The sequence below is a fragment of the Ovis aries genome, chromosome 17 (assembly GCF_016772045.2).
Source record: "Ovis aries strain OAR_USU_Benz2616 breed Rambouillet chromosome 17, ARS-UI_Ramb_v3.0, whole genome shotgun sequence".
NCBI classification, from domain to species: domain Eukaryota; kingdom Metazoa; phylum Chordata; class Mammalia; order Artiodactyla; family Bovidae; genus Ovis; species Ovis aries.
Genome location: NC_056070.1, coordinates 72,360,174 through 72,382,176, shown reverse-complemented (window position 1 = coordinate 72,382,176; position 22,003 = coordinate 72,360,174). Strand labels below are relative to the sequence as shown.

At 66.5% G+C, this 22,003-nt stretch overlaps 3 protein-coding genes across 5 annotated transcripts; 2 read left to right on the top strand and 1 right to left on the bottom strand.

Annotated features, from left to right (window-relative positions):
* Positions 1–325: 325 nt before the first annotated feature.
* LOC101118307 (tubulin alpha-3 chain) lies at positions 326–6,074 on the top strand. Of its 2 annotated transcripts, XM_042234206.2 has the most exons (5): positions 326–414; positions 2,243–2,465; positions 2,940–3,088; positions 3,180–3,860; positions 5,647–6,073. In XM_042234206.2, exons 1-5 carry the CDS (start codon positions 412–414, stop codon positions 5,941–5,943), a joined length of 1,353 nt encoding a protein of 450 aa, XP_042090140.1. In that variant the 5' UTR covers positions 326–411; the 3' UTR covers positions 5,944–6,073. The 2 variants fall into 2 exon arrangements, with proteins under 2 accessions (XP_042090140.1, XP_027812689.1); XM_027956888.3 differs by having other exon boundaries at positions 326–2,465; positions 5,647–6,074.
* Positions 6,075–6,430: 356 nt separating this feature from the next.
* Positions 6,431–8,429, top strand: THAP7 (THAP domain containing 7). Its single transcript, XM_027956884.2, has 5 exons — positions 6,431–6,470; positions 6,621–6,700; positions 6,937–7,092; positions 7,491–7,628; positions 7,811–8,429. Exons 2-5 carry the CDS (start codon positions 6,621–6,623, stop codon positions 8,361–8,363), a joined length of 927 nt encoding a protein of 308 aa, XP_027812685.1. The 5' UTR covers positions 6,431–6,470; the 3' UTR covers positions 8,364–8,429.
* Positions 8,430–9,076: 647 nt separating this feature from the next.
* LZTR1 (leucine zipper like post translational regulator 1) lies at positions 9,077–21,535 on the bottom strand. Of its 2 annotated transcripts, XM_027956876.2 has the most exons (21): positions 21,263–21,535; positions 20,768–20,830; positions 18,393–18,449; positions 16,764–16,843; positions 16,344–16,452; positions 15,579–15,662; positions 14,950–15,007; positions 14,497–14,636; positions 13,948–14,149; positions 13,443–13,598; positions 12,911–13,021; positions 12,717–12,809; positions 12,553–12,633; positions 12,301–12,466; positions 12,004–12,173; positions 11,751–11,907; positions 11,074–11,200; positions 10,852–11,001; positions 10,300–10,405; positions 10,110–10,190; positions 9,077–9,881 (listed from the first exon to the last, which is right to left on the bottom strand). In XM_027956876.2, the coding sequence occupies exons 1-21, from the start codon at positions 21,460–21,462 to the stop codon at positions 9,765–9,767; spliced, it is 2,508 nt and encodes an 835-aa protein (XP_027812677.1). In that variant the 5' UTR covers positions 21,463–21,535; the 3' UTR covers positions 9,077–9,764. The 2 variants fall into 2 exon arrangements, with proteins under 2 accessions (XP_027812677.1, XP_042090135.1); XM_042234201.1 differs by lacking the exons at positions 18,393–18,449; positions 20,768–20,830; positions 21,263–21,535 and adding an exon at positions 17,660–18,386.
* Between the last annotated feature and the right edge of the window lie 468 nt (positions 21,536–22,003).

Here is a 22,003-nt window from a genome sequence, read left to right as displayed (position 1 = left end):
CCTGGCGCCCTTCCCAATTAACAAGGAGGCCCCGGGGGTGACGCGGGTGAGGCGGGGTGGACCAGAGCAGGCCTGCGGCAGGGCGCGGGAGGGGCGTGGGCGGGACGAGCTCGAGGAGACCGAATAAGGAGCCAGGCGCGCTCCGCCTCCCGCTCGCAGCCTTCCCGCCAAACTCATGCCCAATCAGAACGCACCACAAACTGGGAGTCCCATGTGAGCCAATCAGAAGCGGGATTCTAGGCTCCGCCCCACCCCGCAGCGCTCTGCACCAATGGGCATCGGCGGCGGCGGCGTAGGGTACACGACGACGTGCGGGGGCTCGTCCAAGGAGCGCGAGGCTTGGCGTCGGCAGTTGAGCGCAGCGGCGGCGAGAGCGGTTGCGGTCGGTGTAGCGGCGCGGTTGAGCTCAGCATGGTACGGATGGACGGAGCGGGAGGGCGCGCGGGCCAGGAGGCCTGGGGGCCGTGCTCCTGGTAGGGGGGCTCAGACCGAGGACGCTGGAGAAGCCCCGTGTGGCTTCTGGTGTGAATCACGCGCGACCCGAACAGAGGCTGAGAAAGAGAAACTGCGAAGGCAGAGCCGTAGTTGCCAAGAGCACCGACGTCCGAGGGCCTCGGCGGCCAGCGCGCCTTAGCATGTGGGCCCAGGGCTCAGAGGAGGCAGGCAGTCCCAGGTCCAGCCCCCGGGGCGCAGACAGTGGGCAGTGCCGGGCTCCAGAGGTTGGGGGGCGCGTGCTCGGGAAGGAGGTCATCTACCGAGAAGCGGGGGCACAGGATTCGGTCTGCGGGAGCTTTGGGAGAGGAAATGGAGCCAGGGACAGGAATGTCATTAACCACACTTCAGTGCTCCAGGCGAGGACGGCGGTGCGCTTGCCTTTCTGCGGAGGAGAATGATTTCCCCGAGCGATTCCTTTCATTGTTAGTCAGGTGGACATGGCCTCTGCTGACCACGGAGCTCCCCAGCCGCACTTTGTAAATGAAGACATTGGGTCACAGAGCTGACCCCGAACACACTGGGGCTGGGCAGGCAAGAGTAACAGAGCCATGCTGTGAAATACAGCCGTTGTGGATTCAAAGCGAACACCGAGCGTGTGAAAACCATGTGGCTGGGTGGGTTTCAAAAGCCTTCCAGGGCGCTGTTAGAGTCTCCCCTGGAAGAGTGAGCGCTCTGGCACTGGAGGAGGTCTTTCCAGAGCCCATTGCTTCCCTCCGGAATGAGGTGCAGGGACTACTGACTCACGTTGACCTCTGACATGATGCTTGTGTGACAGAAACAGGACTAAGCTCCTAGGACTGTAAGTTAGAATCTACGGTGGGCGGCACTCCTCAGATCTCACTTGATCTTCTCTATATATTTGTTCGGATGATGTGTCTAAAATCAGCCAGACGGTTAGGGAATATAGGGTTACATTCCCAGCAGGAAATAGAGGGTATATTCAAAATATTTAATAGGTACTGTGAGTGCAGTCTGTTGGAAGATAGTACTTATAAAGATGGGGGCAGGGTTTACGGAAACGACCAAAGGACAGCGCAGTGTCCCAGCACATGGCGTTCTGGGAGCCATTAATCCTAGGCTGTAAGGAGTGAGCAGCAACAGCGCGTACAAGGAGCTGAGTGGGTGGGTTCCTGATGACCGCTGATTGCCCACAGTCTGAGCCCTTGAAAAGGAACCTAAGGCAGCCAGGCAGAGAGGGAGTCAGGAGCAAACACCCTGGCCACACCTTCCTCTAACCTCCATCTCTTGCTGCTGACTGGCACGGGCCAAAGCAACCAGAAGCTAGGGGGCACAGGTCAGCCTGGACACAGAGCTGGACAGAGAACAGAGGGGAGACCTAGAGGGGCAGGTGGAACCGTGACTTAGGTCCTGTCCACTTTTCCTTTCCCAGCAACATTACAGCTTACCCTTTGGTCAGGACACGCTCAAATGGGTCTCTTCTTCAGGGAAGTACTGGGACCAGCCGTAACATGGAGTTTGTTACTGACATTAGATGGCTTGGAAGTTTTAAAGTCACTGAATTTACCTATGATAGCAAACACAGGCTTTGGGGCTAATTCTGGCGCTATCAGCTCAGGTGCTTTGGAGCAAGCCAGTTTTCACAGAGTTAAAGGGTCACATAAGGCTCCTTGAAAACAAGGCTTCAGAAAGCCTGAGACACTGAGGCACTTAAAAACACTGAGTTAGGTCTGCGTTCCGCGCAGAGAGCACTGCCATGTCCCCGGGCCTCACTCTGCTCTGCTTCCAGCGCGAGTGCATCTCCATCCACGTGGGGCAGGCGGGCGTCCAGATCGGCAACGCCTGCTGGGAGCTGTACTGCCTGGAGCACGGCATCCAGCCCGACGGCCAGATGCCCAGCGACAAGACCATCGGCGGCGGCGATGACTCCTTCAACACGTTCTTCAGCGAGACCGGGGCCGGCAAGCACGTGCCCAGGGCCGTGTTCGTGGACCTGGAGCCCACCGTGGTCGGTAGGTACCCTCCCGCTTGGCAAGGGAAGCCCAGAACCTTCATCAGGTGCCTCCAGTCAGAAGCCCGACGTAGTTTCCGAGGGGAGCGGCCACCCAGGAGACGCCAGACAGTCGCCCCAGAGCCCGGGAGACCCAGGCCACGGGGTACCCGGGGCAGTCAGGCCGGCATCCGTCCAGGGTGGCAGGACCGTCCCAGGGACGCCCGGGGTGGAGCGGCAGGTGTGGGCGAGAGGCGCAGACAGAGCCGCCTGGGTGCTCCTGTCCTTTGGGAACCGCCACGCTGGGGCTTGTTCCGGGCTGATGGACCCTCCCGGAGCCGAAAATGGCAGGTGGGGCGTGTGTGTCTGGGAGACTCCTGGGAGACCTGACCCCCGGGCTGGGAGGAGCGGCGCCGGCCTGCAGACAGGCGGGTCCCGGAGCCGGCCACGGGGGTGAGACCGGCGTCCTCCAAGCCCGGCCGCTGTCCCCCCGCAGACGAGGTGCGCACGGGGACCTACAGGCAGCTCTTCCACCCGGAGCAGCTGATCACCGGGAAGGAAGACGCGGCCAACAACTACGCCCGTGGCCACTACACCATCGGCAAGGAGATCGTCGACCTGGTCCTGGACCGCATCCGCAAACTGGTGAGGGGGGCGCGGGGGGCTCCCGGGCAGAAGGGGAGGCCAGGGCTCTCGGCGGCGCGTGCAGCCCGGCTCACGCCTCTCCCTCCTGCAGGCGGACCTGTGCACGGGGCTGCAGGGCTTCCTCATCTTCCACAGCTTCGGGGGCGGCACCGGCTCGGGCTTCGCGTCGCTGCTCATGGAGCGGCTCTCGGTGGACTACGGCAAGAAGTCCAAGCTGGAGTTCGCCATCTACCCGGCGCCCCAGGTCTCCACGGCCGTGGTGGAGCCCTACAACTCCATCCTGACCACGCACACGACCCTGGAGCACTCGGACTGCGCCTTCATGGTGGACAACGAGGCCATCTACGACATCTGCCGGCGCAACCTGGACATCGAGCGGCCCACGTACACCAACCTCAACCGGCTCATCGGGCAGATCGTGTCCTCCATCACGGCCTCCCTGCGCTTCGACGGCGCCCTCAACGTGGACCTGACCGAGTTCCAGACCAACCTGGTGCCCTACCCCCGCATCCACTTCCCCCTGGCCACGTACGCCCCGGTCATCTCGGCCGAGAAGGCCTACCACGAGCAGCTGTCCGTGGCCGAGATCACCAACGCCTGCTTCGAGCCGGCCAACCAGATGGTCAAGTGTGACCCTCGCCACGGCAAGTACATGGCCTGTTGCATGCTGTACCGGGGGGACGTGGTCCCCAAAGACGTCAACGCGGCCATCGCCACCATCAAGACCAAGCGCACCATCCAGTTCGTGGACTGGTGCCCGACCGGGTTCAAGGTAGGCTGGGCGGGAGCGTGTGTGCGGCTTTGTGCCCCTGGCCGGCCCCGGGGCGGGGTGCTAACCTGCCGCGGAGGGTCCCCTGTTCCAGGGCAGCTGGGCTGCAGGGACAGCAAGGTTAGTAATCAGTGTGTTAGATGCCTTGGTCTCCATCCGTACTTCACGTACCTTTACTTCTTACAGCCGTGGGCTCGTGGGCCAACGTTCCTAGTATCTTACACTTCAGACAGAGGCTGAGACAGCCTTTACAGCCGAAGGGCCTCAGGGGCAGCGACGGAAGGAGGGAGCTCTCAGAGACCTCCGACTGCAGGCCTGCCTGTCCTCACGTTTCCCCGCTGCTCGCCCAAGAACCTTGTCAGAGCGTGTGGCTTCGTTCTGTGATAGAAACAGTGGGTTCCGATTCCCCGTCACTTCAGTCGCCAGTGGTCCCTGAAGCTTAGGCAGCATTCGCGTGCCTGCAGAGGATCTTCTGTCCATTAAGCAGCACTTTCTGTGGGGCCAAGGGTGGCTCACTGCTGCTTCTCCAAGCCAGGCCTGGAGTGCCGCCTCCACACAAAACCACACTAATAACGAAGCGGCTCCTCCGACTGTGTCTAGTGTCACCGTGAAACGTCTGCCCAGAGAAGAGCATCCTGAATTCGAAGCCAAGTCCCAGAATGTCCCACTTCAGACCCGCGATCACCAGGCGCAGTGCCTGGCCACGCCTGGGCTTGTTAACCCTGCGCCCTCTTCCTCGTTGAGTCCTTTTTCACAAGCAATCTGCGCTAGATAGAGTCTGGATCCTGCGTCTGAGCCCTGATGGGTCCCTTCAGTGTCTGGGAGTTGCCATCTCCAGGGTCTTTGCAGATTGAAAATAAGGATAAATAGCAGCGTTTTCCCATTTTAAATATCAGAGCTTGCCTCTGACCACACCCACGTTGTTGCACCCACCTGGCCTCAGCCCCACTTTAATACCCCTTGACACGGCCCAGCTGAGGGTTTACGACTCCCAGGGATAAAGTGTGTATGTAACAGGTTTCACCATTCTGGAAATATCCACGAAATTAAACCTCCCATAGATGTTTGCAGGCCTCCAAGGTTAGGTTATAGGTTGGGGGTGAAAGCTTTTTTTTTTGGCCATGCCACAGGGCATGGGGGAATCTTAGTCCCTGGGCCAGATACCAGCCCCTGGCCCCCTGCCGTAAACCGCGGCATCTGGACGGCTGGACCACCAGGGACGTCTTTTTTCTTCCATTCTTGGTTTGAGGAAGTTTCCTTTCAGTGCCCTTACTTTGACTTTTGGAAGGCAAGGCTGCCACCCAAGCCGTTGTCAGCTGGGCAGCGCTGTGTGGGGTGCCTGGCACTGCCCAGGCTTCCCCTCCTGGCCGGTCTGTGAGCCAGAGGGGAGGCCAGTCTGGGGAGGTACAGGAGGTCACACTGCTGTCCCCACGGAAGACAGTTCACCCCGACGGTGTCGAATCCTCACTTGTGAGTCTGGGTGTGGCGTCACGTGTTGACGACCGTCTGTCACCATTTTCCTGGAATCTTTCCCCACGTTTGTATTAGGTTTTCTCATTATAAAAGTGTGTATGTGGCAAGATATTTTAGTCATGCAGAAGGCTGAAAAGCTCAAGTCCCTTCTAGAAGTGAAAACGTGGGATATTAAACTGCCAGATCCTGCCGAAAAAGAGAGTACCCGTTCCTACAGGGCGTCGTCTGAAGTGGGTCCATGGCCCCCATGCTTAGAAACGAGCTACCATTTCCGAGGCCTCACTCCCAAGTTGAGCATGTTCTCTTTCTCCGGCAGGTGGGCATCAACTACCAGCCCCCCACGGTGGTCCCGGGGGGAGACCTGGCCAAGGTGCAGCGGGCCGTGTGCATGCTGAGCAACACCACGGCCATCGCCGAGGCCTGGGCCCGCCTGGACCACAAGTTCGACCTCATGTACGCCAAGCGCGCCTTCGTGCACTGGTACGTGGGGGAGGGCATGGAGGAGGGCGAGTTCTCGGAGGCCCGGGAAGACCTGGCGGCGCTGGAGAAGGATTACGAGGAGGTGGGCGTGGACTCGGTGGAGGCGGAGGCCGAGGAAGGGGAGGAGTACTGAGGGGGGGGCGCGGCCGCAGCCCTGCACCCGGTCCCCCGACGGCCCCTTCACAGATGTTTCCCTATTAAAGTTTTTGTGTTGAGCATCATCTGTGTATTGCTTTGCGGGAAACGGTGTTCCTCCCCACGGCAGTGTGGCGGCAGAGCCGCACGTCTGTCTGACTCTGCCGAGCGTCACCGGGCGCGTTAACCCGGGAAGGAGCGGGGGCGGAACCGGGACGCGCGCTCCACCTACACACGTCGGGTCAGCGAGCTCCTCGGGGCAGGAAGCGGACCCGAGCGGGTCTGCGGATCGGGGCCCGCATCGCGCGCCCCGGAGCAGCGGCGCTGGAGCCACCCCCAGCCCAGGGCAATCCCCGCTGCCGGCACCACCCGGATGCGGGCGGCCTGGGCGAGGCCCGCGGCCCCTCCCGCCGCTTCCGGGGCCCGCCCCTCAGCGAGCGCCGCGCGCTTCCGCGTCTCTATGGTCCCGACTTCCGCGGCTCGGCAAACCTCGCGAGACCTCGGCGGCGCCGCAATGGCGAGACCGTGAGTGCCGCAGACAGGAGTCGGAAGAGCGGGCTGGGGCGGGACTCGGCGAGGTCGGGCCGGGGAGACTCTCCAGGCCGCGGCCGCCGGAGCGGGGCGGCGGCCTGGACCCCGGCGGCCGCTGAGACCGAGCGCCCGCCTCTGCCCCAGATGCCGCGTCACTGCTCCGCCGCCGGCTGCTGCACACGGGACACGCGCGAGACGCGCAACCGCGGCATCTCCTTCCACAGGTCGGCGCGCAGGGCCGCTTGCGCATGCGCCCGCCCCGCCGCCGCGCACGCGCCTTCGCGCCGGGGGCGGGGCTCTGGCGGGGCGCGCAGCGGGCGGGGGCGGCGCCTGCGCTGCGCGAGGATGCCGGGCGGGCCTGTCTCCCCGGGAGCGCGCGGGCTGGGTTCGCAGGAGGTCCGCGGGCGGTATGAGCCGGGCGCACCTTCCCGTCGCGCTCACGGGCTCGCGGCCCCCGCAGGCTTCCCAAGAAGGACAACCCGAGGCGGGGTTTGTGGCTGGCCAACTGCCAGCGACTGGACCCGAGCGGGCAGGGCCTGTGGGACCCGGCGTCCGAGTACATCTACTTCTGCTCCAAGCACTTCGAGGAGAACTGCTTCGAGTTGGTGGGAATAAGGTGAGCCTCCTGGCAGCCGGCGGTCGGGAGGGCGTGAACATGGGGCGGGTGGCCGGTGGGGAGGCCGCCGGAGTAGCAGGTCTGGTGCTTCCCACCTCGTCACCTCAGCTTCCGCTCCAGGCGGACCTGGGCAGCGAGACCCTAGCCCCACGCCTGCCGCACTGGCCACAGGCGGAGCGCGCTCCCTGCAGCCCCAGCCCTCCCAGCAAAGGCGCGGAAGAAACCCGTCCTTCTGCCTGCTGCTCCGGTGGTGGGGGGGCCCTTAACTTGGGAAACTCCCTGAACTCATTGTCGGCACGCTGCCTCCCACTTCCTACGGAGCCAGGGTGGCAGGCTGCTCTGCCGCCTGCAGTGTGGCAGGACTGTGTTCCGTCTCATCCAGACCACTCTCCCCGCAGTGGGTATCACAGGCTGAAGGAGGGAGCAGTTCCAACCATATTTGAGTCTTTCTCGAAGTTGCGCCGGACCAAGACCAAGCGGCACGGTTACCCGCCGGGCCCCCCAGAAGTCAGCCGCCTGCGGCGATGCAGGAAACGGTACGTGCTGTCCCGCTGTACAGCCCCGGAGGGACCGGCCTGCAGGGTGCTGGCCAGCAGCCTTCCTGGGCGCGGCTGGGAGCCTGTGGAGTGGGCTCAGGGATGGGGGTGAGCGGGGCTGTGAAGCGGGTCAGGGCGCGCTGCGCCTGGCCCGGCGTGTCAGTCTGTTTGTCTCCTCCCAGCTGCTCTGAGGGCCCGGGGCCCACCGCTCCATTTTCCCCTCCTCCACCTGCTGACGTCGCCTGCTTTCCTGTGGAAGAAGCCTCAGCACCTGCGGTCTTGTCTGCCTCCCCAGCCGGGAGGCTGGAGCCTGGCCTCAGCAGCCCCTTCTCCGACCTTCTGGGGCCCCTGGGCGCCCAGGCAGATGAGGCGGGCTGCAGCGCCCAGCCCTCCCCAGAGCGCCAGCCGTCCCCCCTGGAGCCGCGGCCCGCCTCGCCCTCGGCCTACATGCTGCGCCTCCCGCCGCCCGCCGGCGCCTACATCCAGAGCGAGCACAGCTACCAGGTGGGCAGCGCCCTGCTCTGGAAGCGGCGGGCCGAGGCCGCCCTGGATGCCCTGGACAAGGCCCAGCGCCAGCTGCAGGCCTGCAAGCGGCGGGAGCAGCGGCTGCGGCTGCGGCTGACCAAGCTGCAGCAGGAGCGAGCGCGGGAGAAGCGGGCCCAGGCCGACGCCCGGCAGACGCTGAAGGAGCACGTGCAGGACTTTGCCATGCAGCTGAGCAGCAGCATGGCCTGAGGGGCCACCTGGACAGGGAGCTGCCCTGAGCCGTGTCTGCCACAATAAAGGGGATCCTCAAAAGAAGCCCTGCTCTCTGGCTCAGCGGAGCGTTGGGGCCCCGCCCCCTGGGTACCACGTCCATCTCCCCCGACTGGCTATAGCCCGCTAGAGGGCTCGACCCTGCAGTCGCGGTGATCCCCAAGCCCCCAGGCTGGCCGAGGCCCCCCTCACTCAGGCCGTTGCCGAACTTCCTGTGCCTCCAGGTGAGCGCCCCTCGACCGAGCCTGTCCACCCACCCGCCACCCCCAGGCCCGCCAGTCAGGCTGGAGGTGTGGCAGGCCCTGTGTGGATCCTGGGGGCACAACCTGAGGCAGGAAACGAGCTTTAAGGCTCAGAAGACTGTTTTCCCCTAAGTGGCTTCCTGGCAGCCTGGGCACAAGAGCTGTTGTTCCCAGAAGGGGGGCAGAATGGTGCCTTACCCACTGGGATGGACGCAGGGCAGAGGATGGGGAGGCCCAGCCCCGCCCAGGCAGGAACCTCCAGGCAGCTCAGGAGTACGGCAGCCAGCAAGGGGCCAGGAGAGGCCGGAGGCTGGCCTTCGTTCCTCCCCGCAGCCCGCCTTGGGGGCTGGGGAGCAGCTGGAGTGAACAGAGAGCCCTGCAAGGCTGGTGTGTCCTGCGCCCTCGGGCTGCCTGGCCTCACCGTGGGAGGACTGCGCGGTGAGCTGTGGGTGCAGGTAGCGCTGCTGTGCCTTTAATGGAGGCTAGCCCATTGACAGTAGATGGTGGGAGCAGGCGGGGACCTGGGACGTCTCCGACTTCATTCTGGGACACCCAGGGCCCAGATGTGTGCCCGCGCCGGGGGGTGCCCAGCCGTCCGGAGGTGCTGACCCCTCCGGCTGGGAGCTGAGCTCAGAGCCCTTCACGCCTCACAGTTCATCTGGAGTTGGACTCCACCTGCCCAAGCTCTGGGTGGCAGGACAGGACCCTTACTTACACCGACCTTGACGAGGGTCAGGGGTTGCTGTGCAGCCCACATCAAGGCACCTTGGCAACATGACCCAGTGGCGGGAGGCACAAACCATGCTGGGCCCCTGCAAGATGGTAGGGGACCCAAAGCCAGCTCCCTGCTGGGCTCCTTTGCCCCTCTGGGCCCCTGGCCAGGCGCTTCCCCCTGTGGTGGTCTCACCATTGAAGCCTGGGACCCCACCCTGGGGCGGGCACGAGTCAGAGGCCTGCTTCACTGTCCATTTCCCAGGGGATGTGTGTCCTCAGCAACGAGAGGGGCGTTTGGGGCACCGCCGTGTCCGCTCAGCACCCTTTGGGAGGCTCTGGGCACTGGGCCCCTCAGCTGGAGGCCCAAGTGTGAGTGGCACGGGCTGCAGCGGGCGGGGTGGGGCGGGGCAGCATCGCTCGGCCCTCATATGTCGGCCCCCAGCTCTGCACACTGCTTGTCTGAGATGTGGGAGGCCAGCGAGTCGATGATGTCCAGCAGCAGCTGCTGGCTCAGCAAGCGCAGCGTGGGCAGCTTGGAAACCTGCGGAGGCAACCAGAGGCCAGAGGTTGGAGCCAGGTGCTCCCTTCTGCCCCGGGCCAGGCGACCACGGTCTTCCGGGGATGGGGGAGGGGAGGTGAGGAGCGGCCAGCGTGTGGACCTCTCCGTGTGGTTATCCCCAGCGCCCACTGCTGCCAGGGCCAGGCTCCAGTCCCCTGCACCCGACCCGGACCTGGCTGGCGACAAGGGGGGTGCGCCCTGAGCCCTGACCTTGGTGAACTGGTGCACGATGATGTGCAGACAGTGCCGCTTCATGTCCAGGGCCTGCGTCTTGTCCGCCGCCTCCAGGATCTGCAACGGCGGGCTCCCTAAGCGGCGCTGCCCCGGCGCCCCGCCCCGCCCCGCCCCGCCCCGCCCCCGCCAAGACGCGGAGGGCCAGGCCCAGACCCAGGGCGGCCACCTGTAGCACGTTCTGCACCGTCACGTTCATCTCCAGGTTCTGCTTGCAGTAGGCCTGCAGACGGTTGTTGTAGAAGCCGTAGTAGTACGGCGCTGAGAACAGGTAGCTGGGAGCTGGTTAAGGAGCCGCCGGCCAAGCGAGCTTGCCTCCCCTCCCCGCGGAGGGCCTCAGGACATGGCGGCCCGCCCACCACCAGGACGCTGGGCTCCCATCCAGGCAGGGCAGACCTGTCCTCTGCCTGGGCTCTGAACCACTTGGGGGTCCAGGGCCCAATTCAGGATCCAAAGAACACCCCAGACTCCTCTCCCAAGGGAAGTCCCCCACGCACCTGCAGACCCATCCTCCCCCTCCCTGGCTCCGACCAGCACACAGCAGACGTGCCAGGGAGCCACGCGTCCTCAGAGCCCCCCGTCCCTCCTGGCTGCAGAACCCTCTGAGCTGGCCTGGCTGCTCCCGAGGGCTCAGGGGAGATGGGGCCACCAGGAAGCCTTGGGAAACCGCCCGGCCAGGCAGGGCCGGCGGGCGTCGCCGGGAGCCCGGAGGCGAGGATGCAGCGAGTCCTCGGGCGGCATGTTGACCTCGCCGTAGTAGATGTACCGCAGCATGGACTCGAAGGCCTGCCTGCTCGGCACCATCTCCCCGATGGAGATGTTCACCTGGCCGTCCTCGGGCATGAAGGACCGGAACATGGCCTCGAAGTAGCTGCGGGCGGCAGGCAGCCTCAGCAAGGCAGCCGGCGCCCGACCCCGCGCCCACGCGCCACACCCCACCCACCTGGAGCGGGCGGCCAGGATGGCCTTGTGGGCTGGCCGCGGGTGACCGTCCAGCAGGAGGGTGATGTCGCAAAACTCCGCGCCCGCGCCCTCTAAGTATGCCTTCATGTCCTGGATCAGAGACGTGCCTGGGGGCGTGGAGGGAGCCTGCTAGAGGGCTGCCCCCGACTTAGGGCTTGAGGCCCGCCCCCTGCGCGTCTGCCACGTGGCCGCGCCCCCCACAAGCCCCTCCCCCCGCTCTGGCCCTTGGGGCTCCGCCCCCCACTCCACAGCCCGGCCTCCTCCGTGATTTGGCCCCCGGAGCCCGCCCACCCCTGTGCTGTGTCACCTGGAGCCGGGGCCAGGTGGTGAAGGAGCCTAAGGTCCCTTCCCGGCTCGGTGGGGACAGGGCAGGGAGGCACCGAGCATCTGAGGGCCGCGCCCACCCGTCACCAGGCCCCAGACCTGGGCGCACCTGGAAGAGAAGCTGGCCCACTAAAGACAGACCCTCAGGCCTGGCGCCCCAGTCAGGGCAGCAGCTGCCAGCGAGGGCCCATGTGCCCCCAGGAACGCCTCCGGAGGTGCAGCCCTGGCGCCCAGCCCACTTGGCGGGGCTCCGCCTTGCCCGAGCATGAGTCGCCTGCGGTTGGACCCTGTGCCCAATGTGCCCTCCGCCCTCGGAAGAGGAGGGCTCCCTACCGATGTCCACCGGCTGGTCGGAGGGGGCGCGGGGCGGCGGCTGCTGCTTCCGCCGCACAATCTCCACGATCAGAGGGGAGGAGAGGCGCTCAAATTCCTTCATCATGATCACCTGGTTGAAGTGCGACTCCTTCACCACAAAGTTCAGGCAGTGCTCCTGCACACACAGGCGGTGGGCGCCGGGTCAGGCTCCCCGGGTCGGGCCGCAGCGGGAGGGGCGCGGGTGGGGGCCGCCGGGGGACCCCGCCGGCACCTTGAGCTGGCCCAGCTGCAGCCGGGCGGCGCTCTCGCACACGACCAGCACGTTCTGCAGGTCCACCGAGGCCTCGATGTATTGGCGACACAGCTGCTCCAGGCGGCAGAGCTGGAAGCCCAGCGCCAGCTTGTACACGTCCATGATGAGCAGCACGTCCTCCACGTGACCTGCGCCCCCAGAGCCCCCTTGAGCCTCGGGCCGCGCGGGGGGAACGGGGCCCAGGAGCCGCAGGCCGCCCCCGCCTGCCCGCCTGGGGCCCAGCCACCGGGGCCCGCCCCGTCGCGGCGCGCCGACCTTTCCGCGGGTACTGGATCTTGTCGGTGTACAGGAACTGCATGAGAACCTCGAACGGCCGCGCCTCGGCTTCGCGGATGGCCACGCGCAGCAGGGGCGGCCGGGCCGCTCCCGCAGCAGCCACAGGGCCCTCCCTGGGCGCCGGGGCCGCCTCCTCCTCCAGCTTCTGTGGGCAGAGGAAGAGGGCTCAGGGCGCCACGGAAGCGGCGGACGGGCCGGGACAGGGGCGCCGCGGGGCGCGCGCGGCCTCACCCGCGCCTGGGCGATCTTCCTGCGGAGCCAGCGGCTGCGCGCCGTGACGATGGCCACGTGGCCCTGCACGCACTCCTCCTTCTGCGGGGAGAGGCAGGGCTCAGCGGAGGGCGGGGCCCGGGGCAGGGGCCGCTGGCGGGCACGGGGGGTGGGGGAGCACCCACCTCGCCCAGCACGAACTCCACGTCGCAGAACTGGCGGCCCTCCCACAGCCGCCCGTAGTCCTCGTGCAGCGTGCACTTGGGGTAGGAGGAAAACTGCAAGCAGAGAGCGCGCTGCCGGCCCGCGCGGCGCCGCCCAGGCTCCCCGGGCCCGCGGCGGGCCGCCCCCAGCCCGACCTCGGCGGCCGCCGCCCCACCTGGAACCTGTACATCTCCCCGCTCCGGATGTTGTTGTCCACTGTGCCCCCGAAGATGTACATGGCGTCCGAGATGACGGCGGCCGCGTGGAAGAGTCTTCCGCTGGGCAGCTGGGTGGAAAGGGGTCAGTCGGCAGAGGGGACAAGGAAGGCGCGGGGGTGTCCGGCGGCGGAGCTGCCTGAGGCCCCGCGCCGGCCTGGCTGTAAACAAGGACGGCACCAGTGGCCTGGAAGAGCGGGGGATCACAGGACAGGAGACCAGACGCCCCCCTCCCCAGAAAAACCACGTGTGGGGGGAAGGGGGGCCTGTGTGCGCAAAAGGAAAGGATAGACCCTGTGCCCCGCGAGGCGGCGCCAGGCGCCACGCCCTGCACTCCTGCAGCCCGGCCAGGGGGCGTGGGCTCCGGGCCTCCCCTCACGTGCTGGGTGACCCCCAAGCCTCCGTCTCCTGACCACACCACCGGCTCCAGGGCGTGAGTGAAGGGCGGGGGGGGGGGGGCGCAGCAGGGGCCAGGAGGGTGCCGGGCCTCACCTCTGAGGCAGGCAGGGAGGGCTGCCTGGAGGTGGTGCTGCCGAAGTCCAGGCCGAACACGTCCCGGGACTTCTTGCAGCCGGTCCGCTCCTCGGAGCCGGGAGCAGGCACCTCCTCGGAAGCGGACGCTCGCTCTGGCATCTCGGCCCCGCCGACCTAGGGGCAATAGGCGCGGGCAGGGCCCTCAGCAATGGCTGGGCGGGCGGCAGGAGGCCGCTGCTGGCCCCGCCCAGCTTGTGGATGGGTGCTGGGGCCACAGTGTGGGTGTAGGAGGGGCTGGACGGGGGCTCCCCCAGGCACAGCGGAGACGGGATCCAGGCCCCGTTCACGCGCACATCCCGGGAACGTGCCCGGCATGGCGCACGCACACCGCTGCTGCGCTTTACTGCGCGGGTGCTCAGTGGAGGGCAGAGGGCTGGGCCGCAGCGTCCGGCGCTGAGGGCCCTGGGCACCCTGGCCTCGCTGCTGCCGGCCGCCGGGGGCACTGCGGGCCGGCCGCACTCACCTCGCTATCCGAGCTGGGCTGGATGACCTCCCAGGTCTGGAAGTCCACGTCATAGCAGTGCAGCTCGTTGGGGAGGGTGTTGTCGGCCGCGCCCCCGAACACATAGAGGTGGCGGTCAAAGGCCACCATGGTGTGCCCGTAGCGCCGCTGCGGGGGCGGCGGGGCGCCCCGCAGCAGGTGCTCGGTGGGGATGCGTGTCCACCTGCGAGCCGGGTTCACGCTGCATATGACCATCCATGGGGCGGCAGCTCCTGCCGCCCGCAGCCTCCGCCTGGGCGCTGAGCCCCCCACCCCAGTCCACCCTGGCACCAGCCCTGTCTGGCCCCTCAGGACCACCGTGGGGTCCGTCTCAGCCTCCCTGCCCCCCACAGAGCAGGCAGCAGTGGAGGGCCAGGGGGCGGCTCTCTTCAAGCTGGGATCCAGAGGGCGGCCATCCAGGCTGCAGTAGCGCCCTGGGCCAAGGCGGCCAGCTGTGTGTGGGGCCCACAGGGGCAGCCCCCAGGCACGGGTGTGGAGCGCTGACGGGGGCCCCGCCTGCAGGGAACTCACGTCTGGTCCTTGAACTCGAACTGGAAAAGGTTGTTGGTTATCTTGGCCCCACTCTGGCCCGAGAAGACGAACATCCTGTCCCTGCACACGGCGGCCGGGAAGTTGCAGCAGGAGGGCGGGATCTCGCCGCTCTGGGCCACCTGCGGGGTGGGGAGGCCGCTCAGCCCGCGCCCGGCCCGGGCCGCTGAGCTGGGGCTATGCTCACCCCAAGGACTCACAGCCCGCGTCCGCACAACAGCTGAAAGCCCCACGTGGACGGGCCCAGGGTGAACAGCGGGGGTGCCTTACGACAGGGGCGGCAGGGCAGCGGGCGACAGGCCACCCAGGACCCCAACAGCAGTCGCCCCCATCGTGTCTGAGGAAGGATGCATCATCCCCAGCTATGGCAGTCACAGGCTCGGCCATGGTCTCCCGGCCCGGAGCAAGGCGGCCTCCCCAGCCCACGGCCCTCACCTCCTCCCAGCACGTGAGCTCCCGGTCCTGGAGGCCGATGGTCCACATGTCATTCAACCTGCATCGGGACAGAGGGGGTGGGGCCCCGCAGCTGGGCTGGAGGTCAGGGTGGGCCTGGGCCCGGCCGGGACAGACGGCCCCAGGAGGGAATCTGATTGGGGACTACAGAGCGGCCTTGGGGTAGGGGCTTCGGCTGGGGGCTGCCCGGAGGCCCCGGGGGCCACCACGAAGCCTGCGGCACTCGGGGCTTCTGGAACTGGCTGGGGTCCTGGGGACTGAGCGCTTGGTGCTTTTGTAATCAGAACACAGCAACGTCGACGTTCGCTGACGTTCCACAGCAGGAAGGCGCCTGCCTCCCCCGCTCTGAGCTCTGAGGACACCAGCTACGGTCCTGGGCGTCCTTGGCCAGCAGTCTAGACGTGTGGGGCCCACCATGCCTTCAGTCACCCCAGGAGCTTCAGGGGTGCCAGAGCGCCTGTCCCCGGTGGGGGTCCGGCGGGGGGGCCTCCACTCAGTGGCCTTCCCCCAGCCGCATCCACACACCCAGCCTCCTGGGAAACCCAGCTCGTGCCTCCTCCCCGGGGCAGGCGGGCCGCTCTGCGCCCGGCGTGTCTCTGGCCACGGCCTACCTGGCGTTGCCATCATAGCCGGCAAAGATCCACAGCTTGTCACTATACACCGTGGCACCGTGGGCCGAGCGGGCGACTGGCAGCCTGGGGCAAGTGGAGGGCAGGGCTGGGGGCACCCTGGGCAGAGCTGAGCCACACAGCCCCACATAGCCCGGGTCCCAGCCCTGTGAGCCCCACCGCCCTGGGGCGAACGTGCCCACACCCGCTGACCCGGGCTGCTGGGAATAAGGGACCTGGCAGAGTCTGAGCCCGCATGGGCACTGGACGAGGAGTCACACGTCCAAGGGCACAGAGCCCCCTCCAGGCCCCTGCCTGGTGTCGAGGGGGCGCCTGTGAAGCAGGGCCAGAGGAGGCCGTCCGCAGAACACTGGGTCTCCCTACCCTCCGGAGGGGTCCAGGGGAGCTGAGAGCCAGGGATGGGCAAACAGGGCCAGCTGGCGGGTGCTGCGGGCTCCCAGCTCGGCCGTTGCGGGCCCTCACTTTCAGGCTGCGGGCCCCTCTTAGCTTTTAGAGTCAGGGTTAGGGTTAGGGTTAGGAACACTGCTTCCGTCTTGGGCTTTCGTCCTTTGGCCGAGGCAAGTGGGATCGTAGCTCCCTGACCAGGGTTCGAACCCACACCCCTTGCCTTGGAAGGCAGTCTTAACCCCTGGGCCGTCCCGGAAGGCCCCTTCATCTGTAACCCCACAGAAGCCAGTCCAGGCCCGCCGCCCCCCGAGACCCAGCATGACAGCCCGTACAACCCCAAAGGTCTCAGCACAGTCTCACCGTCCTTCAATTTTCCACTCTGTCCACTGGCCAGTTGCAAACTTGTATTCAAAGAGGTCGTTTTTGTTCTTCAAGTTTGAGTTGGAATAGATGTCGCCAGTGTAGCCCCCTGTAAAGAGAGCAAGAAGCCCCCACAGCCCGGGGCGTCAGCTCAGTCTGCAAACCCAGGGGGCGGTGGGCACGGGCGGGGTCTGCCCTCGGTCAGCACGTCTCCCAGGACCCCTGCCGCCCATCAGCTCCTGCTCGAGGCTCTGGGGACAGCAGCCGGGCGCAGAGGCAGACGGTGCCCCCTGGAGATCAGGACGGTTGGGGGAGGGGACCCGAGAGGCCCCCGACCCAGCACAGGCGCTGGAGGAAGGGGCATAGAGAGGCTGGCCCAGCACAGCCCGGGGCCGAGGCTCGACGGGAGGCGGCGCTCACCGAAGACGAACATGCTGCTCCCGTAGACCACGGCGGAGTGGTGGTAGCGGGGGGCCGGGGGGGTCCCGGTGGTGAAGGCCCTGAGGGGGGAAGGGGCATCAGGTGCAAGCGGGGGGCAGCCCCATCACCCCCAAACTGCTCTCTGCTTTCTCATTATAGAAGCCTTAAAAAAACTGCCAACTAAGGGAAAAACAAAACCTCACATATAATCCCTTTGCCAGAAACCACTGTCCACAGCTTGAGGGTACACCTCCCCACCTTCCCCACAGTTACGCCTCTGAGTAATTTTCTGTGATTTCTCTATGACCAACTCAGTGAGCACGAATCTGAGCAAACTCCCAGAGACACTGGACTTCCTTGGCGGCTCAGGGTGAAGTATCGGCCTGCAATGCGGCCCCCAAGCCAGCTGCAGGAGACCCAGGTTCGATCCCGGGGTCGGGAAGGTGCCCTGGGAGAGGAAAGGGCAGCCCGCTCCGGTCTTCTTGCCTGGAGAGCCCCACGGACAGAGGGGCCTGGTTGCTACAGTCCACGGGGTCACAAAGAGTCGAACACGACTGAAGCGACGCAGCACAGACCCCCAGCAGGAGACCGTGGACAGGGAGGCCTGGCGCGCACCCCATGTGGCCGCCGAGAGTCAGACGGGGCTGAGTGGGATCTCCGCAGTGGGATCTCGCGCTGGCCTCCTGGCCCCTCTGGAGCCATCCCCCCCCGCAGCCCCAGGCTGGGCCGTGCTCTGCAGCGCAGGTGTCCATGCGACTTAGCTGCTCCTTTTCAGACTTTTAACTGAAGCAATTTTTAACCATGAATTCAAAGTCTCGAGAGTGATTTTCCAGTTCACCCGTAACTCCCGCACACAGGTTGCAACCAAGCGCGAGAGAACCACCAAACGAACTGACCTGACCCCAGCGCCTCCTGGGGGTCTGGGCAGGGTGCCGCTGCGAGTCTCAGGCCCAGACATCCTCCTCTGTCAAAGGCGGGGCGGTGAGACCCCCCAACCCCGCGGAAGGCAGGGCCCAGAGCTGCTACAGAGGCCGGCAGTGGGCACAGCTCAGGAGGAAGCCCAACACTTCCTAGCCCCGGCATCTTCTCCTCCCGTCGGCTGGGAGCTGCCCCCAGCGGGGCTGGACTGGAGCAGAAGGGCACAGACACCCAGAGCTCAGAGAGGGCGTGCGTCTTGCCCAAGGCCACACAGCAGGGAGGGCCTGGGACCTGCGGGCTGCCCGCTGCCTGTGCGGGGCCTCCCGGAACGGGATGGGCCTGGGGAAAGGCAGGGTGGGGGGCAGCTGCTGGGTGGCCCCTCTAGTGGCGGAGACAGTCCTGGAAGGACCCGTCAGCCCACGGCCCCCCAGTGGGCTCCCATAGCAGCCCCTGGCCTGGGAGATGGAGCTGGTGATGGAACAGCTCTCCTGAAGCAGAACCTAAGGACCCACAACTGGATCCCCTAAAATCACAAGATTCAGAAAATCCAATCTCAGCCTCAGACCAGAAAAGAAAGGAAGCAGAAAGAAAAGAGAAGGCCAGGGGTCACTGAGAGGGGCTGGATGCGGTCATCAGCTCCTTGAAGCACCTCTAGCCTGCACGCGCGGGACCCGGCCAGGGGGCGCTCGTGTCTGGGCCGGGGGCTCCCACCTGCACCAGGAGCAGTCCTTCACGTCGAAGCGCAGGAGGTCATTGAGCATCGTCTTCCTGAAAGACAGTGGGGACCGGCGGATGGACACGGGCAGCTGATTGAGAGGCTCAGCCAGGGCAGCTAGCTGATGCTCGAGGGTCCAGAGACGGGACCCCAAAGGGAGCTCCCCGTGGATGCGGGACCAACCCGCCCAGGGTCGGGACGCACGCCTGGTTCCAGGCACCCTGCGTCTCACCAGCCACCCCACTCTTGCTCCCAGGCCGCAGCGGGTCAGGGAGGCCCCATGCCTTCTCTCTTCCTGTCGCCTCTTTATGGCAGAGCCAAGGTAATAACCACATTCGAGATACAATAAAGCACAAGCAGAACCACAGGCCACCTAACACCACCCACCCGTTACCCCCCAGCCCTCACAGGAAGAGCAAGAAGGGCGTCCACCCAGGAAGAGCCCAGCACCCCTGCCCGTGGGCCAGGCCTGCGCCTCTGCTCCCCCTTGAGGAAACAGCCTGGGCGACCACAGGGCCTGAGGCCACGCCCCACGGGCAGAGAAGCAGGGGAGACCGGCCCCTCCCTCGCCCCTGCGCACCCCTCTAAGCAGGAGGAGCCACTCTGCGCTGTTTACAAAGTTCCAGCTCAAGTGAGACAAATCCTTCTCTGTTTCTTAGTGTCTCCTTGCAGAGAAAATGTTTCTGCTTCCGGCTACACAGCTGTCACTCAAAGGCTGTGTCCCCGGCACAGGGTGGGGGACTCATCACCCCCGGCCCTGCGCTGGCCACTAGGCCTTTCCTGGCTCGCGGGAGTCTCCTTCAGGCTGCAGTAAACCCCTGGGGATGGACGCCTCTTCCGCGTTCCATTCCCGCCAAGGGCACACATGTGTGGAATTAGAGCTGGGACAGAGCTCCAGCCCCGGCCGAGGAGAGACCCAGCGAACATCCGGCTGCTCTGAGGACCAGTGGAGCCGGAAGAGGGGCAGAAGCGGAGGGGAGGCCACCGGCTGGTCCAGCTGGTCTGAGGGGTGGGGGGGAGGCCTCAATCCCAGGAGATGCAGAGGAGGGGCAGGGAGGGTGGGAAACAGGGAGGCAGGGGGAGGGTCCTCACGTGCAGCCAAGTCACAGTGAGGCAGGGTGCCCAGTACCACACAGGCAAGGGCAGCGGCGCTGTGGACACGCGTGCAGGGTCTCACACGCTGCCAGGAGGGCGCGCGCCTTTCCCCAAAGAGGGGGCCGTGCCGGGTTGTGAGCCAAGAAGGAACATGCTCCAGCCGGCTGCGCGTGGGCAGAGAGGCTGGAAGCCCCTTCTCCCCAGTGTGCAGGCCCCACGGAGGGATCCTGTGGGACTGCGGCCACAGCCCGTCAGAGGCCAGGCCTGCCTGAGCTACAGGCCAGTGTGTGGCGGAGAGGGGCGGGCAGGCTCAAGGGCGGGGTCGGTCTGTGCCCACAGCGCCCGCCCCACGGGGACACCTGTGTCCCAGACCCTGACAGCCCGGGGCTCACTGACCCTCAGGAGCACCTTTCAAAAGCAAGGCGGAAGCCCACCGCCTGCGACAGAGGAGACATGGGGCAGTGGAGGGTTGAAGCCACGTTCTCAAAGCCACCAAGCTGACCTCAACCAAGCCCTGTGTGTCCAGGAGCCCAACTTCAGCCTCACACCCCGCTGGCTCCCAACCCTCCAGAGCCCCGGGGGCCATCCCTGGCCTCTCCTGTGTACACCCGGGGTGCACGCGGCAGGGAAGCCCAGCAGACTCCAGGCAGCACAGTCCTGCCACACGGATCTCTCTGCTCCAGACTCTTCCTCTCTCCTGGTGCAGAATAAGCCTGCCGGCCTGCTGTGGTAGCCCGGCCCGGCCCCGCCCTTGCTAAGACAGCTCCGTCTCTCTGGGGAGACGCAGCTCCTGGAGGAACCAGGCCAGCAGCAGGACGCGGCCGCACAGACCAAGGGCCACCTCGGCAGCTGCTTCACAGAAGGAAGCCAGCCACCACTGAACCGGGAACCGTCGTGGGGTGGAGACGGGCCACCGGGAAAGGCTATTTGCCAGGCATGTGCTGCGAAACGTAGGGAAACCCTCGTGCAAGTGAGCGACGCTGGAAGGCAGGAAATCTGTGTTCTCTGAAGCTCGTCAGCCGCCCGCGTGGGGCGCGGGGAAGGAGCAGCGCCTGGCCGGGGCGCCGGCCGGGGCAGACGCGTCTCCTTCAAGGCTGCGTCCACTCATGCAGGACAGGGCCGGCTCCCTGACTTCAGTGTGTGCTCCCCATCGCTGAGAGAGCCTCACGGATTCGGGAGCTGGGCCCAGGGCTTAGCTCTCATCTGGAAGAGTGGCGGTGGGGCTGCAGAGACCAAGTCCCCACCACCCTGCTCCTCCCTTGAGACCCAGACTCACCCGTTGTCTCCACCAAACACGTAGATGGCGTCTTTATAGGCTACCACTGTGTGCTTGCTGCGCCTGCAGACAGAGAGGGGCGGGCGGCCGTCAAGCCAGGACGCCCCTGGGGGGCACCCGCCAACCAGACTTGGCGCGGGGGGCTACCACCTAAGTCGGATAACAACCCTCCTCCCCAAGATCGGTGGAGACTCCCAAGCTCCACCAGCACCCTCAAAGGGCTCCGCTCGTGGAGACCCCGGACTCTCCCACCCCACTGCGGAGCCCCGGGGCTCCAGCTCCACATCCACAAACACAGCGTGGCCGTAGCCCTCAGCGCCGGGCACTCGGGGGTCCCCTCGGAAGCCCCTTCCCCTAACCCTGATCACCAGCCCCCCCCCCCGCCCCCCAAATACTACCGCGTCGGGCCCCGGGACAGCGCGGCCCGGCCTCGCGCCGGTGCCCCGCCGGAGACCTGCTCGGACACCCCAGCCCCGGGGCCCCGCCCCGCCGTACCGAGCCCCCACGAACTCGTCGCAGGGCGGGAGGCGTCGCCAACGATGCACGGTCTCAGAGGGCCCGAAGTTGAGGGTCAGGTACTCGACGCTGTCCGAGCAGCTGTGGTCAAAGTCCACGCTCGGGGCCACCTTGGACCGCGCGCCGCCGGCCAGCGCCCCGGCCCCGATCGGGCCTCCCGAGCCTCCCGGCCCCGCCATGCCGAGTCCTCGGCTGATGGGACCCGGGGGCCGCGGGAAGCGCGGCCGCCGCCCCGAGCCGCCCCGCAGAACTACATTTCCCGGCGAGCCCTGCGCCGGCCGGCGCCCGCACTTCCGGGTTCCGCCGCGCACTTCCGGGTTCAACCGCGCACTTCCGGCCGGCGCCGTCCGCACTCCTGGGCGAGTCTCGGGTGGACTCTACCCACTGGCCTGAGCGGCGAGCTCATGGTGGTCTCCCCAGAAATGTTTTCCGCGGGGCGCGGTACCCCTCACCTCGGCTCCAGAGTACGTGGACCCGGCAGCAGCCCCGCACGGCCCGCATGTCCCCGGCGCGGCTCCCTGCATGCCCTGCGCCCGTGGCTCTGTCGCGATTGTCCGCCGCGCCCGGAATCCCGGACGGAAGGGTTCCGGGCTCGCAGCGGCCCCCGTGGTCCCCGCCGCCGTCCCCTTCCTGCTGAGTCCCCAGCCCGGCCCCCGGCATCTCCGCTCCCCTCGGCCTTCCTTCCACGTTGCGAAGCAGCGTGGTGCGGAGGCTCTGGGT

Bases quoted from the DNA above. Each gene is read 5' to 3' on its own strand.
- LOC101118307 (XM_027956888.3), top strand. From the start codon at position 2,210: ATGTCCCCGGGCCTCACTCTGCTCTGCTTCCAGCGCGAGTGCATCTCC. The intron at 2,466-2,939 runs GTAGGTACCCTC...GTCCCCCCGCAG, and splicing joins CCTGGAGCCCACCGTGGTCG to ACGAGGTGCGCACGGGGACC. The intron at 3,861-5,646 runs GTAGGCTGGGCG...TTTCTCCGGCAG, and splicing joins GGTGCCCGACCGGGTTCAAG to GTGGGCATCAACTACCAGCC.
- THAP7 (XM_027956884.2), top strand. From the start codon at position 6,621: ATGCCGCGTCACTGCTCCGCCGCCGGCTGCTGCACACGGGACACGCGC. The intron at 6,701-6,936 runs GTCGGCGCGCAG...CGGCCCCCGCAG, and splicing joins CGCGGCATCTCCTTCCACAG to GCTTCCCAAGAAGGACAACC. The intron at 7,093-7,490 runs GTGAGCCTCCTG...CTCTCCCCGCAG, and splicing joins TTCGAGTTGGTGGGAATAAG to TGGGTATCACAGGCTGAAGG.
- LZTR1 (XM_027956876.2), bottom strand. From the start codon at position 21,462: ATGGCGGGGCCGGGAGGCTCGGGAGGCCCGATCGGGGCCGGGGCGCTG. The intron at 15,663-16,343 runs GTGAGACTGTGC...CACTTGCCCCAG, and splicing joins GAGTGGAAAATTGAAGGACG to GCTGCCAGTCGCCCGCTCGG. The intron at 10,191-10,299 runs GTGGCCGCCCTG...CCGCCGTTGCAG, and splicing joins CGGTGCAGAACGTGCTACAG to ATCCTGGAGGCGGCGGACAA.